The following is a 16,619-nucleotide window of genomic DNA, read 5'->3' as shown; positions in this document are numbered from 1 at the left end:
TTAAAGATTCTTAATAGAAGTCATTTCAAGCATGTTTCTATTTTTGTTCCTGAGGTCCAAGGCTTTTTCATTTTTTTAATGACAAATTTTCCACCCTCTCTCTGTGCCTTTGAATCAAACAGTTCATTTTTTGCTGCTGTACCTTTAAGAAACAGCATCCTTGTGGGGCCTGGGTAGCTCAGCAAGTAAAGACGCTGACTACCACCCCTGGAGTCGCGAGTTCGAATCCAGGGCATGCTGAGTGAGCCAGGTCTCCTAAGCAACCAAATTGGCCCGGTTGCTAGGGAGGGTAGAGTCACATGGGGTAACCTCCTCGTGGTCGCTATAATGTGGTTCTCGCTCTTGGTGGGGCACGTGGTGAGTTGTACGTGGATGCCGCGGAGAATAGCGTGAAGCTACGTCTCCGCAGTAACGCGCTCAACAAGCCACGTGATAAGATGCACGGATTGACGGTCTCAGACACGGAGGCAACTGAGATTCGTCCTCCGCCACCCGGATTGAGGTGAGTCATTACACCACCACGAGGATTTAGAGCGCATTGGGAATTGGGCATTCCAAATTGGGGAGAAAAAAAAAACACAGCCCCCTTGCATATGAAATGAGCTTTAGCACTTTACTCCAAACATGGGCTGTACGTTGGGGTCAAAATATAGTTTTTATGCATAAATGTAAACAGTTATGTGTTGATGAGTCCAACCGTACATGATATATGAAAATTTTCAGTTCGAATTCAAAGGAATCAAAACTTTAGACAGCAGAACAGAAGGTTTATCTCAGAATCAGTTTTTTCAGATGAAAGGACTGCACTTTTTTTTCCCTAAGGCAGAGAGAACTTACTAAGCATATGCTGAATAAGTGTCGTCACTCTAACTTATTTGTGATTGAAGAAATTGAGCGTGTTGCCATCGCCCCCGGTCTCCTTACATCAAAATTTGATTCCACATAATATGACCGCCTTTAAAATGTAAGTAAATCAATAACAATATGCAGTTAGGTTTCTACCTCCTGCAGTTCACCAGATAAGTTTTTTCCTTTCTCTCCGGGATGTCTTTGAGAAAGCACCTGTCGCCCCGAGCGCATCTCATCTTCGATTTCCTGTAGACGTCTCTCCACCCGTAACGACACCTGAGACACATCACACAACTCAAGCTGACTCCACATGTGCTTTTTTATGCTAAGAAAATTGCTGTTATCCAGCTAAATGTATTATGTTCTCTTTAACAGGTCTCTTTAGAAACTATATTCAACTGAGAGCAAAAGAAAAGGCAAAATCCTAATTCAAGCACAGCACATCAATTATGCCCTCACAGCATGCGGTGGACAATGCACCACCATTAGTAGTCGCTTGGCACAGCAGGAAGCTACAAGAATTAAAAGCGAACCAAGTTTCCAGTGTGATGTTAGATTGACTTACGGGTTCTTCTCTCGGTGTTGGCCGTACGTGGCCTGCAAGATTCTCTATTGTCTTCCGGGTTTCAATGTCAGTCCTTTTTTGAGGGACAGAAAGCATAAAAGTAAAATAATGTCTACGTAGAAGAGTATTTCAAGTTGAACTGAATAATTTTTGTGCCACTAGCATCACCAAATTGAATTATAAAAATAATCAGTGTTTTCAAAAAGGTTTCCTGAATACTACCCTCTGTTTGCCCTTTCAAATGGTCTTTAAAGGAATAGTTTACCCCCCAAAAAAAGTTAATTCTCTCATCATTTCCCTCATGCCATGCCAGATGTGTATGACTTACTTTCTTCTGCAGAACACAAACAAAGATTTTTAGAAGAATATCTCTATAAGTGTTGGTTCATTCAATGCAAGTGAATGGTGGCCAGAATTTTGAAGGTCCATTAAGCACATAAAGGCAGCATAAAAGTATTCCATATGACTCTAGTGGTTTAATCCATATCTTCTAAAGATATCAATTCATTTTTGAGTGAGAACAGACCAAGATATATATCTTTATTCACTATAAATCTTGACATCAGCAGTCTCCTTGACGATCGTGATTTCAAGCTTGATTAAACTTTGTAGCGCCATCTAGCGCTCTGCGTATGCGTCAAGCACTAGGTTCATGCCTAGAGACTGCAATAACAAGATGTACAGTGAAAAGGGAGTTCCATTTTGGTCTGTTCTCACCCAAATTTGATTTTATCGCTTCAGTGGATATGGATTTAACCACTGGAGTCGTATGGATTGTTTTTATGCTGTCTTAATGTGCTTTTTGGAGCTTCAAAGTTTTGGTCACCATAAACTTGCATTGAATGCACCTACAGGGTTGAGATATTCTTCTAAAAATTGTTGTGTTCTGCAGAAGAAAGAAAGTCATATACAGTACATTTGAGATGGCATGAGGATGAGTAAATGATATGAGAATTTTCATTTTTGTGTGAACTATTCCTTTAACATCAAAATAAATACACACTTCACTTTTAGTTCAACAATGAACAAGCTGCATTGATTTGGACAAGAAAAAAAACATTAAAATGACCTGTTTCTCCTGCTGATCTCTCTGTCGATATCATCACCCAGTCTGAGCTGATCGCTCCGCAGGTCTCTGAGGGACTGGTGCATCGAGTGAATCTGAGATGCAAAGAGAAGATTTTCAACATTTTTTGATGAAAACATGAGTGGTGCATACCCATGCAAAACTCGCTGCCACAATGCTTGAGTGTTGTGTGAGTGGTTGTCAAGGCGTTGCTATTCAGTTACTAGAGTGTTCTGGGCAGTTAGTAGGCTGTTGCTTAAAGGCCAAATTCAAGAGCCACCCCCAATGTAAATCTGTGGATTGATTTTTTTTTTTTTTTTGCCCCATTTTATCATCCACCAGGCTTAAGTCCAATTTTAAATAGCAGACCTCTATTCAGTAGGTAGGAGAATTTATAGTAAAAAGGACTCTTATATTTATCTGTTTCTCAACCACACCTTTAATATCACTTCTGAAGATATGGATTTAACCACTGGAGTCGTATGGATTACTTTTATGCTGTTTTTATGTGCTTTTTGAGCTTCAAAAGTTTGGTCACCATTCACTCGCATTGTATGGACCTACAGAGCTGAGATATTATTCTAAAAATCTTCATTTGTGTTCTGCAGAAGGAAGAAAGTCATACATATCTGGGATGGCATAAGGGTGAATAAATGATGAGAGAATTTAAATTTTTGGGTGAGCCGTCCCTTTAATTATACTGGAAGATATTTAATTTTGATCCATCTCCATGTGCAGCTCTTGTCCAGTATAGACACAGTGTGGTTGTTTTTGATTAGCAAGCAATGTCATACCTTGCCACATTAATGTAAATTCAACTTCAACTCAGCATTTCAACAGCTTTAAATATGGCTAAAAAAAGATAATTGATAAATTATTACAGTTTTGATTTTTTTGTTTTTAACTCAGGTGTTACAAAATGTTAAGCTGTTTTTGCACTGACTTATTCATTTATGATTTTTTTTTTTTTTTTTTTTTTTACATCAAGTTCCAAATAAACAGAGAAAACAATGAAATTAGATTTTTTATTTATTTTTTTTTTTTGGATTGAATTTCCAGTAAAAATAACTATATTGTTGTATAGCTCTACCATGATATAAAATTACTCAAATTGTGATATACAATATTGCTCATACCTCACACCTAACAGACTAGGATTAGGAATAGAGAAGCAGTTCTTGTTCAGAACCAGTTCCATTTTTTCTTTTTTACTGGAACCATTTGATTTTTGGTACTGTTAACGGTTCCTTTCTATGCAATTTTCCGGCAATGCAGATGGAACATCATACAAAAATACTCTGACAGTGTTTCCTTCAGCACAATTCAGAGGCAGCCCTGCCCCCTACCAGAGATGGTTTAGCAGAGACGGACCACTGGTATTAAAATGAATGGGAGAAATTGGAACGGTCAACGGATTTAGAAAGGGTGTTCATGCCTTACAGGTAGAAGAGCCAATCACCTTTTAGATATAGACCTGTCAGTCAACTAAAGAATGCGCATGCACATTAGTTGAACCAGCCTGAAAAATAGTGTTTTCTAGCGTTATTTGAGCTAATGAAGCACAATTTATGATACAATTGTTGTCAGATTTTACTGCTGATTTGAAATGTGTTCTTTGATCATAATCTTGACCAGCTGTTTTGGAGATTTTGGTCTTTCCACATTCAAATAGATAGGAGCTGCACTGTCATGCTGCTTATTTACAGAGAAAAACAGCTTGCCCAGCCTGTCCGAGAGCGTTCCAAAGATGACCGCAGAGTGGACTGACTTGCCTTGAAAGGGACTTTGCCCTTGCTTTATCTACAGCATGAAACACACCATGTGTTCAAATTATTCTGATTTCAAAATGAATGGCTCTTATGAGCCAGCTCTTTAGAATCTACAGTGCGAAACATAAGGGGTTTCAGGTATAGTCCCATTCCAGACCAAATGACTCTTATGAGCCGGTTGTTTTTAGTACATCATTCAGAAAACTTAACCCGTGCGGTTGTTTTTAGTACATCATTCAGAAAACTTAACCCGTGCGGTTCCGAACCAATAACTGCCTCTTTTTAGTGAATCAAAAACACTTATCCATCATTCTGAGTGGTTACTGAATTAATTACTGAGGCGCATGTTATGAATTCCTCGAAATGAAATAAGTTGAAGTCTCACAAGCCTGAAGTACAACATTAGGCTACAGTCAAAACTGTCTCTGGAACTGTTACTGTTACAGTTGAAGTCAGAAGTTTAAATACACTTAGGCTGAAGTCCACTCCACAGATTTCATATTAGCAAACTATAGTTTTGGCAAGTCGTTTAGGACATCTACTTAGTGCATGACATGAGTAATTTTTCCAACAATTTTTTACAGACAGATTGTTTCACTTTTAATTGACTATATCATAATTCCAGTGGGTCAGAAGTTTACATACACCAGCTAATTGTGCCTTTAAGCAGCTTGGAAAATTCCAGAAAATGATGTCAAGCCTTTAGGCAATTAGCTTCTGATAGGAGGTGTACCTGTGGATGTATTTTAAGGCCTACCTTCAAACTCAGTGCCTCTTTGCTTGACATCATGGGAAAATCAAAAGAAATCAGCCAAGACCTCAGAAAAAAAATTGTGGACCTCCACAAGTCTGGTTCATCCTTGGGAGCAATTTCCAAATGCCTGAAGGTACCACGTTCATCTGTACAAACAATAGTACGCAAGTAAACACCATGGGACCACGCAGCCATCATACCGCTCAGGAAGGAGATGCATTCTGTCTCCTAGAGATGAACGTAATTTGGTGCGAAAAGTGCAAATCAATTCCAGAACAACAGCAAAGGACCTTGTGAAGATGCTGGAGGAAACAGGTAGACAAGTATGTATATCCACAATAATACAAGTCTTATATCGAAATAACCTGAAAGGCTCTCAGCAAGGAAAAAGCCACTGCTCCAAAACCACCATAAAAAAAGTGTACATGGGGACAAAGATCTTACTTTTTGGAGAAACGTCCTCTTGTCTGATGAGACAAAAATTGAATTGTTTGGCCATAATGTCCATCGTTATGTTTGGAGGAAAAAGGGAGAGGCTTGCAAGCCAAAGAACACCATCCCAACCGTGAAGCATGGGGGTGGCGACATCATGTTGTCGGGGTGCTTTGCTGCAGGAGGGACTGGTGCACTGCATGAGGAAGGAAAATTATGTGGATATATTGAAGCAACATCTCAAGACATCAGCCAGGAAGTTAAAGCTCGTCACAAATGGGTCTTCCAAATGGACAATGACCCCAAGCATACCTCCAAAGTTGTGGCAAAATGGCTTAAGGACAACAAAGTCAAGGTATTGGAGTGGCCATCACAAAGCCCTGACTTCAATCTGATAGAAAATTTGTGGGCACAACTGAAAAAGCGTGTGCAAGCAAGGAGGCCTCAAACCTGACTCAGTTACACCAGTTCTGTCTGGAGGAAGGGGCCAAAATTCCAGCAACTTATTGTGTGAAGCTTGTGGAAGGCTACCCAAAATGTTTGACCCAAGTTAAACAATTTAAAGGCAATGCTACCAAATACTAACAAAGTGTATGTAAACTTCTGACCCACTGGGAATGTGATGAAAGAAATAAAAGCTGAAATAAATCATTCTCTCTACTATTATTCTGTCATTTCACATTCTTAATATAAAATAGTGTTCCTAACTGACCTAAGACAGGGAATGTTTTCTACGATTAAATGTCAGGAATTGTGAGTTGAGTTTAAATGTATTTGGCTAAGGTGTATGTAAACTTCTGACTTCATGTTTTACTCAAGCAGTGCAATTACTGAATGGTTGTTCATATGGCAATGTGTAGTTAAAGATACACATGAGTTTTGTTGTAATAAGTGGAATTTTATAAAAGAATAATCATCTCTCTCTGGATCTCCAGGGCAACACAACCCCTCTCCTTCAATTCAAGCAGGTCTGGGTCTGAGGTAAACAATTTTACCTGCTCCTCAGCTTGAGTGGAGTCTCGGAAACGCACTGCGACAGATCTGGACCGTCTTCTGTTACCTGTGCCTGCACTCCCATAATCTCTCAGAGGTGATGTGGGGAAGTAGCGTCTCCTATCTACAAGGCAAGAAACAGAGATCTGGGGCAATTGTACTGCTTAATATGCAGCAAGAAATAAAAATTAAATGTTTTACATTTCGGTTCGTTCTGAGCAGATACTGTATTTTTTTGTTTTGTAGCCTGCTTTTAAAAGGTAACCTGTTAGAACGAAAACAATAATGTTCTAAAGTTAAATAATGTTATTTTTAAAATGACAGTACTCTGTGCTAAGGCTGTTGTCAGGTCTTGCAAGAGAAACAAGGGACCTGGTGTGGAAAAACAAGCTCAAAATAAGGGACTTGCTTAAACAAAATAAGTGAAAAGCGATTAAATTTTTTCCCATGTGGGGAAATTATCAGCATAGAAATCATAACAAGCACAGTATACAGTAGACTATTTATGGCTAATGTATTCATAATATTAAATATTCCCCCCAATTTTTTTAAATGTTTCAAATATACATCTTGCCTTTTAAAGGCACATCTGGCCTCCTGCATGCACGCATGCACACACACACAAAGTGGGCGTGTTTGGACTAAACGTCACCTTATGTGGGCCAGATTTTTTCTTAGTGTACCCACAGAGAGTGCATGCACAGACCATGTTCATCTGAAGCTAATAAATTCCTGAATCAACATTATACTGATTTAATAACCAGCACTGGAGTAAAACAGAAGTGAGCATGCACTCATTGCTCTTGACTCTTTAGGTGAAATAAACCAAATTAATTGACATCACAAAGTCTAAATATTTTTATTTAAACTGTTTGGATCATTTAAAGGAATAGTTCACCCAAAAATGAAAATTCTCTCATCATTTACTCACCCTCGTGCCATCCCAGATGTGTCTCACTTTCTTTCATCTGATGAACTCAAATGAAGATTTGAGAATGCAAGTAAATGGGTGCCAAAATTTTGAAGCTCAAAAAAAATCACATAAGTCAGCATAAAAGTAATCCACAAGATTCCAGTGGTTAAATCAATGTCTTCAGAAGCGATATGATAGGTGCGGGTAAGAAACAGATCATTTTCACATTCTTCTTCTGTTTTTGGTAATTCACATTCTTCATGCATGTCGTCCCCTACTGGGCGGGAAGAAGAATTTCTTGCAAAAAAGGACTTAAAGGAATAGTTCACCCAAAAAATATTTTGCTGATAATTTACTCACCCTTAGGCCATCCAAGATGTATATGACCTTCTTTCTTCATCAGAACAGGATTTAAGATTTTTTGTAAAGTATCACAGATTTTAGCTTCATCCAATGAAAGTAAATGGCCACCAATTTTTGACAGTCCAAGAAGCATATTTAGGCAGCATCAAAGTAATCCACATGACTTCATTTGTGTGAAAAACAAATTGCAAAAAAGAAACGTCCCTTTTTCAGGACACTGTATTTTAAAAAATAATTTTGAAAAATTCCAAATAACTTTACAGATCTTTATTGTAAAGGATTTAAACAATGTTTTCAATGCTTGTTCAATGAACCATAAACAATTAATGAACATGCACCTATGGAACGGTCGTTAAGACATTAAAAGCTTACAGATGGTAGGCAATTAAGGTCACAGTTATAAAAACGTAGGACACTAAAGAGACCTTTCTACTGACTCTGAAAAAACCAACAGAAAGATGCCCAGGGTCCCTGCTCATCTGCGTGAACATGCCTTAGGCATGCTGCATGGAGGTATGAGGACTGAAGATGTGGCCAGGACAATAAATTGCAATGTCTGTACTGTGAGACGCCTAAGACAGCGCTACAAGGAGACAGGAAGGACAGCTGATCATCCTCGCAGTGGCAAAACACGTGTAACAACACCTGCACAGGATCGGTACATCCGAATATCACACCTGCGGGACAGGTACAGGATGGCAACAACAACTGCCCGAGTTACACTAGGAATGCACAAACCCTCAATCAGTGCTCAGACTGTCCGCAATAGGCTGAGAGAGGCTGGACTGAGGGCTTGTAGGTCTGTTGTAAGGCAGGTCCTTACCAGACATCACCAGCAACAACGTTGCCTCTGGGCACAAACCCACCTTTGCTGGACCAGACAGGACTGGCAAAAAGTGCTCTTCACTGACGAGTCGCGGTTTTGTCTCACCAGGGGTGATGATCGGACTCGCGTTTATCATCGAAGGAATGAGCGATACACTGAGGTCTGTACTCTGGAGCAGGATCGATTTGGAGGTGGAGGGTCCGTCATGGTCTGGGGCGGTGTGTCACACAGGGCGGACTGATCTTGTTGTCACTGCAGGCAATCTCAGTGCTGTGCATTACAGGGAAGACATCCTCCTCTCTCATGTGGCACCGTTCCTGCAGGCTCATCCTGACATGACCCTCCAGCATGACAATGCCATCAGCCATACTGCTCGTTCTGTGCGTGATTTCCTGCATCACAGAAATGTGAGTGTTCTGCCATGGCCAGTGAAGAGCCCGGATCTCAATCCCATTGAGCATGTCTGGGACCTGTTGGATCGGAGGGTGAGGGCTAGGGCTATTCCTCCCAGAAATGTCTGGGAACTTGCAAGTGCCTTGGTGGAAGAGTGGGGTAACATCTCACAGCAAGAACTGGCAAATCTGGTGCAGTCCATGAGGAGGAGATGCACTGCAGTACTTAATGCAGCTGCTGGCCACATGAGATACTGACTGTTACTTTTGACCCTTCTTGAGTTTTACTTTGAGTTTGTCTTAGTTGTTCAATCTTTTTATGTTCATACAAATATTTACACGTTAAGTTTGCTGAAAATAAAAGCAGTTGAAAGTGAGAGGACTTTTTTTTTTGCTGAGTTTACATCTTGGATGGCCTAAGGGTGAGTAAATTATCAGCAAATTTTAATTTTTGGGTGAATTATTCCTTTAAATATTGATCTGTTTCTCACCCACACCTACCATATCGCTTCTGAAGATATGGATTAAACCACTGGAGTCGCCTGGAGTACTTTTATGATGCCTTTATGTGCTTTTTGGAGCATCAGAATTTTGGCACCCATTCACTTGCATTGTATGGACCTGCAGAGCTGAAATATTCTTCAAAAAAATCATAATTTTTGTTCTGCAGAAGAAATAAAGTCATACATATCTGGGATGGCATGAGGGAGAGTAAATCATGAGAGAACTTTCATTTTTGGGTGAACTATCCATTTAATTTCACTTACAGGTCAGCTTCTCAGCCAATAATTCAGTGAATATTTGAAAATTATTATTCTTCCTTGTATCTGGATTAACTGTGCATATCTATGTAGTAATTATTTACTGTATAGTCATAAAGGCAAAGTGTCACAAAGTGCAATTAGGAAAAGAAATGTGTGATGCAGCGGTTTCCTTCAGAATCAAAGCACATGCTTATGTCCAACTAAAAAGAGAGAAGCCTCATTTTTTTCGGGCAACAGGAAGTGGAAACATTCCGAAAAAGTACTGTGGTAAACTCCATCATTTTTGGTCATACAGATAAGAGTAAGACATCATTCGAAACTATAAAGAGTTTACTTTTATTTGTGTACACTCACAATAACAGCAAAACAGTTGCGATTCTGTAAAATAAAGAAATCATACAGGATGCGCTTTCTGCCACCTCGGTCTCCGTGAACTTCTGTCTGTAGCGCGCCACTAAAATGAAAAGAAACTCAGCGTATACTTGCCTCGCAGACATGAGAAATATGTTTATAGAAAGCTTGAATTGTCTACTTTTAAATGAACCAATTTAAATTGAAAACAATTTTTCAATTGTGTAATCCGTATGAAACCTACGAGAGGTACAGTCTTTCCAGTATGAGCTCATTATCGTTTTTGGAAGAAGACATGCTGTGAATTTACCTTTTGTGATTCATGGCCTTATTTCAGTGACTTAAAAATTACTAACCACGAATAATCTTGATTTTCTCAAAAATGCAAACATGTACATCTCATGTTTGGAGGCTCTTATGTTACAACACAGCTGAGAAAGTGATGCAGTTTATTTATTCAATTTATTAATTAATCTTGCTTGACATGATGACTACAATCATGTCAACTGTAGCTGGGCAAAATGTTGTATTGTTATCTCAAGGCAAGTTATGGCATTTGGAACCAAGGTAGCCTTTTTTATCAAAAGTCCAAAAAACTCTCCAAACAAGTGATCTGAGGGTTTTACTGAACCTAAGAACTATTTACATTTGTAAATGCCATAATAAACCAGAAACATAATTACATAGAATAAGTAACAAGTAATAAGATCCAGCACTGTTTCAGTTGTGTGCATGGTAAATCAAGACCTGTCAATCTAAGCCATCAATCCAATCCAAGCTGTAAAATAGTGGAAGATTGGTCTTTACACATTGTCCCTTCCCACCATACCCACCCACATACCTGAGATCAGAGATGATCTTATTATCAGTTTAAGAGGTTAATCAAGTTTGCTGTTTGTTAACTATAAATGAACACATTAGCTGTTATGTTGTATTTAATTAATTTAATGTTGAACAGGTTAGCTTTTTTAATTAAATTTGCTATAAGTTGATAATTGTCATTTTCTTTAATCATCTAATTATTAGAACACCTAAAATATGTTGCTTGTAAGTGTTTGCTTCAGCCAGTGGAAGGCATGGTACAAGTATATGTGTGCACATGATCAGGATGGTACCACCTCTATCTCATTTTGAGTCAGGAAAAACCTTGTATCAGTCTTAGAGAAAAAGCTGCTTTGTGGGCCAGCCCTGGAGTTCACTAGTTCGAATCCAAGGTGTGCTGAGTGACTCCAGCCAGGTCTCCTAAGCAACCAAATTGGCCCGGTTGCTAGGGAGGGTAGAGTCACATGGGGTAACCTCCTCGTGGTCGCTATAATGTGGTTCGTTCTCGGTGGGGCGCGTGGTGAGTTGAGCGCGGATGCCGCGGTGGATGGCGTGAAGCCTCCACACGCGCTGTCTCCGTGGCAACACGCTCAACAAGCCACGTGATAAGATGCGCAGGTTAATGGTCTCAGACGCGGAGGCAGCTGGGATTCATCCTCCGCCACCCAGATTGAGGCGAATCACTACGCGACCACGAGGACTTAAAAAGCGCACTGGGAATGGGGCATTCCAAATTGGGTGAAAAAAAAAAAAATAACTGCTTTGTGGTGCTGGCCGCATATTCATGAACGCCGCCATCTTGAAATCATGTGACTGGCCAAAAAAATGACTCGTTTTTTGCCGATAATTCCATGAAATTGGACGTTTTCACCCAGGGAATAAATGAATCAAGGCTGACTATGAATCGCATTTCTACAATGACATCGGTAACTGAGAACTTCTGCTTTTGTGTGATGCTGCATTTACGCCACTAGTTATCAACGAACAAAACATCACTAAGTGCACTTTAAATATTACCATGAACTGCGCAGGCGTTGTCGCTGCATGTCGCTAGTCTCTCTACTATGAAGTCGCTATTGGGCATTGCCACTGCTGTCGCTCTAGCCTAGGCTGAACAACACAGCAAAGCTTTAGAAAATCTGATCACAAATAAAAATGTACTGCTGGTAAAACTAAAATACCATTCTAATTTAACAAGGAATCAGTTCTCCTGCCTCTAAACAAACATTCTGCAAAAGAACGCGTTTTATATAACCTGTAGCAGTGCTCAAACGAGAAACAATCAATCAAAATATGAATCAAACTCACTCAGAATGTGGACAATTTTTGACGGTTTTCCACGCATCATCATTTTATTATAGCTATGCATGTGGTAACAGACAAATGATACTAAACAGTGAAATCCCTCATAACATTATAACAACTCTGTCTTGCCTGCACTGGACACTAGGGGTGGGAATCACAAGGCAAGTGGCAATATGATATTATATCGATATCTAGGTCATGATACGATATTATTGCGATACTTTATTTTTGGTGTATTGCGATCCAAAACTTGATCTTATTCTTCTTCACAGAACTGTTTCCGAATCACCAAATGCATTGTTTAATTGATACAAAAGTGCCTGAAATTATTTGAATGTGTACCATTTATGTGAACATAAACAATACTGACCCTCAAATAAGTCTTTTTTACATTTCTCAGCGGAAAAGCATAATAACTGCGCCATCTGATGGACTAGATCAATTGGGTAATAGAACGTTTTTTCCACTGACCATAAAATGAATGTTGAAAAATGTAAATAATATAGATTTTGGCACACGAATATCGAAACAATATCATAAGGAAAAATACTGCAATACTTTAACATATCGATTTTTTTCTCGCACCCCTACTCAACACCAGTATCTCACAGGAGACGGATGACGTGAGCTCCACTGTCTTCTCTCCCACTGGTAGTCGCTCCCGAATGTTGCTCGTCATTTGCATAAAGTTAAACATTTCTTAACTCTATCTTGTCACTTGCCACGCCCACATCTTGTCGTCACTGTCACTGTCGCTCGTGTCGCCGTAAGTCATTCTGCTCTAAATGAAAATGAACGAGAGCGTGTCGCTTTGTCGCTGTGTGTCACTTGCGGTGTGAATGGAGATTTAGCCTTGCGTAGTTTCGTTCATGGTTTCGGACGAAGGTATATCACGCAATCTGTCCATGTTGCCAACTGCCTAAATTTGGCTAGCCTACAGTTACAGCTGAATTTGCACCAAAACAAGGTTTTATTGAACTGATACTGATGAAACTGATTTTGCTTCCAGTTCATTCATAACTCAGGAAAGGCACTGATGTTGGGAGATGGAGCGATGTAGAATGTAGACACATGTAGAATGGTTAGAATAGAGTTTTTTTTTTTTTTTAAAGGCTCTTCTAGGGACTTGAGATGCAAATTGGCAAGTGCTATAATCTCTATGTGCAATGCATCTTTTTTAGTCTTTTAACTAAAATTATGTCTTTTTGTACTGTCCCTATACAAATAAATTCATACATACATATTTGCAGTTCCAATTCATTCCTAGTGTGTACAGTGGGGTTTATGTCTGGGCTTTGTTCAGGTCAGTCAATTCCTTTACTCAACACTAGACTCAGTAATCCATCTCTTCAAGGACCTCACTCTGTAAACAGGGGTATTGTAACTAGCTGGAGCCGAAAAGGTGAGCCCCACTGTACTAAGAATGTTTGTCTAAAGAGACTGCATGACTGTATGCTTGATTTTATGCACTACTTAGTAATGGGTGTAACTGAGATAGCCAAATAAGTTAAAGGGATAGTTCACCCAAAATTAAAATTCTCTCATCATTTACTCACCCTCATGCCATCCCAGATGTGTGACTTTCTTCCTTCTGCAGAACACAAATGAAGATTTTTAGAAGAATATTTCAGCTCTGTAGGTCCATACAGGGGCAGTGGTGACTCAGCGGGGGCAGTGGTGACTCAGCAGTTAAGGCTCTGGGTTACTGATCAGAAGGTCAGGGGTTCAAGCCCCAGCACCGCCAAGATGCCACTGTTGGGCCCTTGAGCAAGGCCCTTGACCCTATCTGCTCCAGGGGCGCCGTATCATGGCTGACCCTGCACTCTGACCCCAGCTTAGCTGGGATATGTGAAAAAAGAATTTCACTGTATATGTGCAAATGTATAATGTGTGATAAATAAATACAATTAAATTAAATACAATGCAAGTGAACATTTTTAAGCTCCAAAACCCACATAAAGGCAGCATAAAAGTAATCCATACAAATCCTGTGGTTAAATCCATGTGTTCAGACACGATATGATAGGTGTGGGTGACAAACAGATAAATATTTAAGTTATATTTTTATCATAAATTCTCCTCTCTGCCCATTAGGGGGCGATATGCACAAATAATGTAAATGTAAAAGTGAAGGAACAAGGACTTAAATATTGATTTGTTTCACACCCACACCTATCATATCATCTCAGAAGATATGGATTTAAACACCAGAGACATTTGGATTACTTCATGATGCCCTTATGTGGATTTTGGAGCTTCAGAATTCTGGCACCCATTCACTTACATTGTATGGACCTACAGAGCTGAGATATTCTTTTAAAAATCTTCATTTGTGTTCTGCTGATTAAAGAAATTCATACACATTTGGGGTGGCAAGAGGATGAGTAAATTATGAGAGAATTTACATTTTTGGGTGAACTAACCCTTTAATCAGAAGGGGATGTCCACATATTTTAGGCAATTTAGTGTACCCTGATAATCTTCTTAAGCGTGAAAAAGATAAAAAAAAATATACAACTGTACAATCATACATTGGCAAGAAGACACTTTTACAACTAATTACTTGAACGAGAATTTGAATAATGTATAAACAAGCTCCCATTCATTGAATCAAGCCGATTACAGTCCATCCCATACCTGAGCCGCTGCCGTCCTCCAAATCACTGGTGTGCAGTGTGGATAGAGAGTTGCTCCGCCCCCCATTGGACCTCCTCAGGCGCTGCCCCTGCAGGTGTTGGATGGACTCCTCTAAGCTCTCCCTCAGCTAGAACGCAGGGAATTCTCTTATAACAAAAACCCTTATCTGAAATCAGAGACAATCCCATACGGCTCTGAGCAGCAATACTCACCGTCGCCATGGCTTCAGCTTGGTCATCTGTGTGTTCCCTGTACTGGCCCAACATCCGATCCACTTTGTTTAGATTTCGGCTTGTGTCCTGCACCAGAGCGCAAGCCTTTAAGTCACAAGAGCAATGGCAAGACCTGCTGTTTACAGTAGATCAAACATTGTTCAGTTAATGAAAGCAGCTGACCTGTAGAGTGTCTGCCAAAGTGTCAATTTTGTCTGATATGTCTGATACATGTGTATCCCTGGAAAACCTGCTTTCAGGTCTAATTCGGCTCTCTCTAGCCCGGGATTTACGCCCTCTCGGTATGTCATAGGTGTCAGATTCACTGGAGGAGTCCATAACGCTGAAAATAAACAACAGCACCAATCTGATATCAGAAACCACCTCCATCTGTCCTGATCAATGCATTATTTGTTTAGATAGTTGCAAGATGCACATAATTACACCTGGTGAGCAAATATTCGGATTAATTAACTGTTTAAGGCTGTTAGTCGCTCATCTGGTCAATTAAATCATCAACATTTTGAAAATAAAGATCTTATACGTGCCTCGGCACTGAAAGTTAACGTTAAACTATTAAGCTAGTTAGCTTTGCACGTGCAGCTAGCTCTCTTCTCTATTCTGAGCTTTGAAACATTAGTTTTTGCAGGTATAATATTTAGCAAAAAATGATAAACAGCAAGAAACATATATAAATCTGCACCCACCCGTGTGCCCAGCGGTTTGACGGTTATCTTGTGTGATGATCAGCGTATAGCAGCGCCATCCTCTGCTATGGCAACTTGAACTGGCCGCCTAACAGGAAGACAACAAACACAATGAATCATGGGAGATTTAGTTTTTGTCACACGGGCGGCACCCGTCACATTTTTCTTTCCTATTAAATTCTGTTCTGTTCTGTTCCATTACAGATGGAAACTCCAGACCCAGTCTGAGAAATATAAAAACTACTTGAGTTGAGACTCGACTTTGACTGGAGACTTGACTTGGACTCTAAATTCGAGACCCATGAACATGTCTTACATAATTTCCATATCATATTATACTGTAATTCATTATGTTAAAATAAATAAGCTACTTGCCACAATATTTTTATGTTATATAAAAAAGTTTATTTTACTGGTACTGTTTTACGATTGGGAGAAGCTGTTATGAGTCTCAAAGAGGATTTTATTACTGAAATATTTCTGATCATATATTTTAATAATTATCTAATAGTTTATCTGTTATTTATTTATTAATTATGTTTGTTTTTAAAAAGTAATTTATTAGATTTAAGATTAAATTCTGATTTCTTTTTTTCTTGGTACCTATGCATAATTATTTTTATTGATTTTATTTTATTGCAATAAAAAACATGAAATTCAGAAACAAATAGCAACAAATAAAAATTCCAGGAGGGTTAAAAAAAAAAAAAAAAAGCACCTTATATTATCTTATAAGTAGTACACCATAAAAAGTGTAGGCCAATTGCTAGCTATTATTTTTTTTTATTCTTTAGTGTGTAGATAATTTAAATATAGCTCAACATCTTTCCTGAAAATAATAAAATCAGGCATTTTCTTTGAGAATTTACATTTATGAATATTATATTTAGTGAAAAATT

At 39.1% G+C, this 16,619-nt stretch overlaps 1 protein-coding gene across 6 annotated transcripts in view; it reads right to left on the bottom strand.

Annotated features, from left to right (window-relative positions):
- Nucleotides 1-15,818, bottom strand: part of LOC127415782 (centrosomal protein of 128 kDa-like) — a 77,566-nt gene extending 61,748 nt beyond the window's left edge. For 4 of the 6 annotated variants that reach the window (XM_051654697.1, XM_051654698.1, XM_051654699.1 and 1 more), the window contains exons 1-8: nucleotides 15,721-15,818; nucleotides 15,197-15,356; nucleotides 15,014-15,100; nucleotides 14,802-14,928; nucleotides 6,431-6,552; nucleotides 2,484-2,575; nucleotides 1,415-1,487; nucleotides 1,003-1,125 (exon numbers count right to left, since the gene is read on the bottom strand). In XM_051654697.1, the coding sequence (XP_051510657.1) occupies nucleotides 1,003-1,125; nucleotides 1,415-1,487; nucleotides 2,484-2,575; nucleotides 6,431-6,552; nucleotides 14,802-14,928; nucleotides 15,014-15,100; nucleotides 15,197-15,352 (780 nt within the window). In that variant the 5' untranslated portion in view covers nucleotides 15,353-15,356; nucleotides 15,721-15,818. Of the gene's footprint in view, nucleotides 1-1,002; nucleotides 1,126-1,414; nucleotides 1,488-2,483; nucleotides 2,576-6,430; nucleotides 6,553-7,359; nucleotides 7,430-14,801; nucleotides 14,929-15,013; nucleotides 15,357-15,720 lie in introns of those variants that run through there. The other 2 variants (XM_051654701.1, XM_051654700.1) reach the window with 2 other exon arrangements.
- Between the last annotated feature and the right edge of the window lie 801 nt (nucleotides 15,819-16,619).

This window comes from Myxocyprinus asiaticus, chromosome 25 (assembly GCF_019703515.2).
Source record: "Myxocyprinus asiaticus isolate MX2 ecotype Aquarium Trade chromosome 25, UBuf_Myxa_2, whole genome shotgun sequence".
Lineage (NCBI taxonomy): Eukaryota > Metazoa > Chordata > Actinopteri > Cypriniformes > Catostomidae > Myxocyprinus > Myxocyprinus asiaticus.
This window is presented reverse-complemented; position numbering and strand designations above follow the sequence as displayed.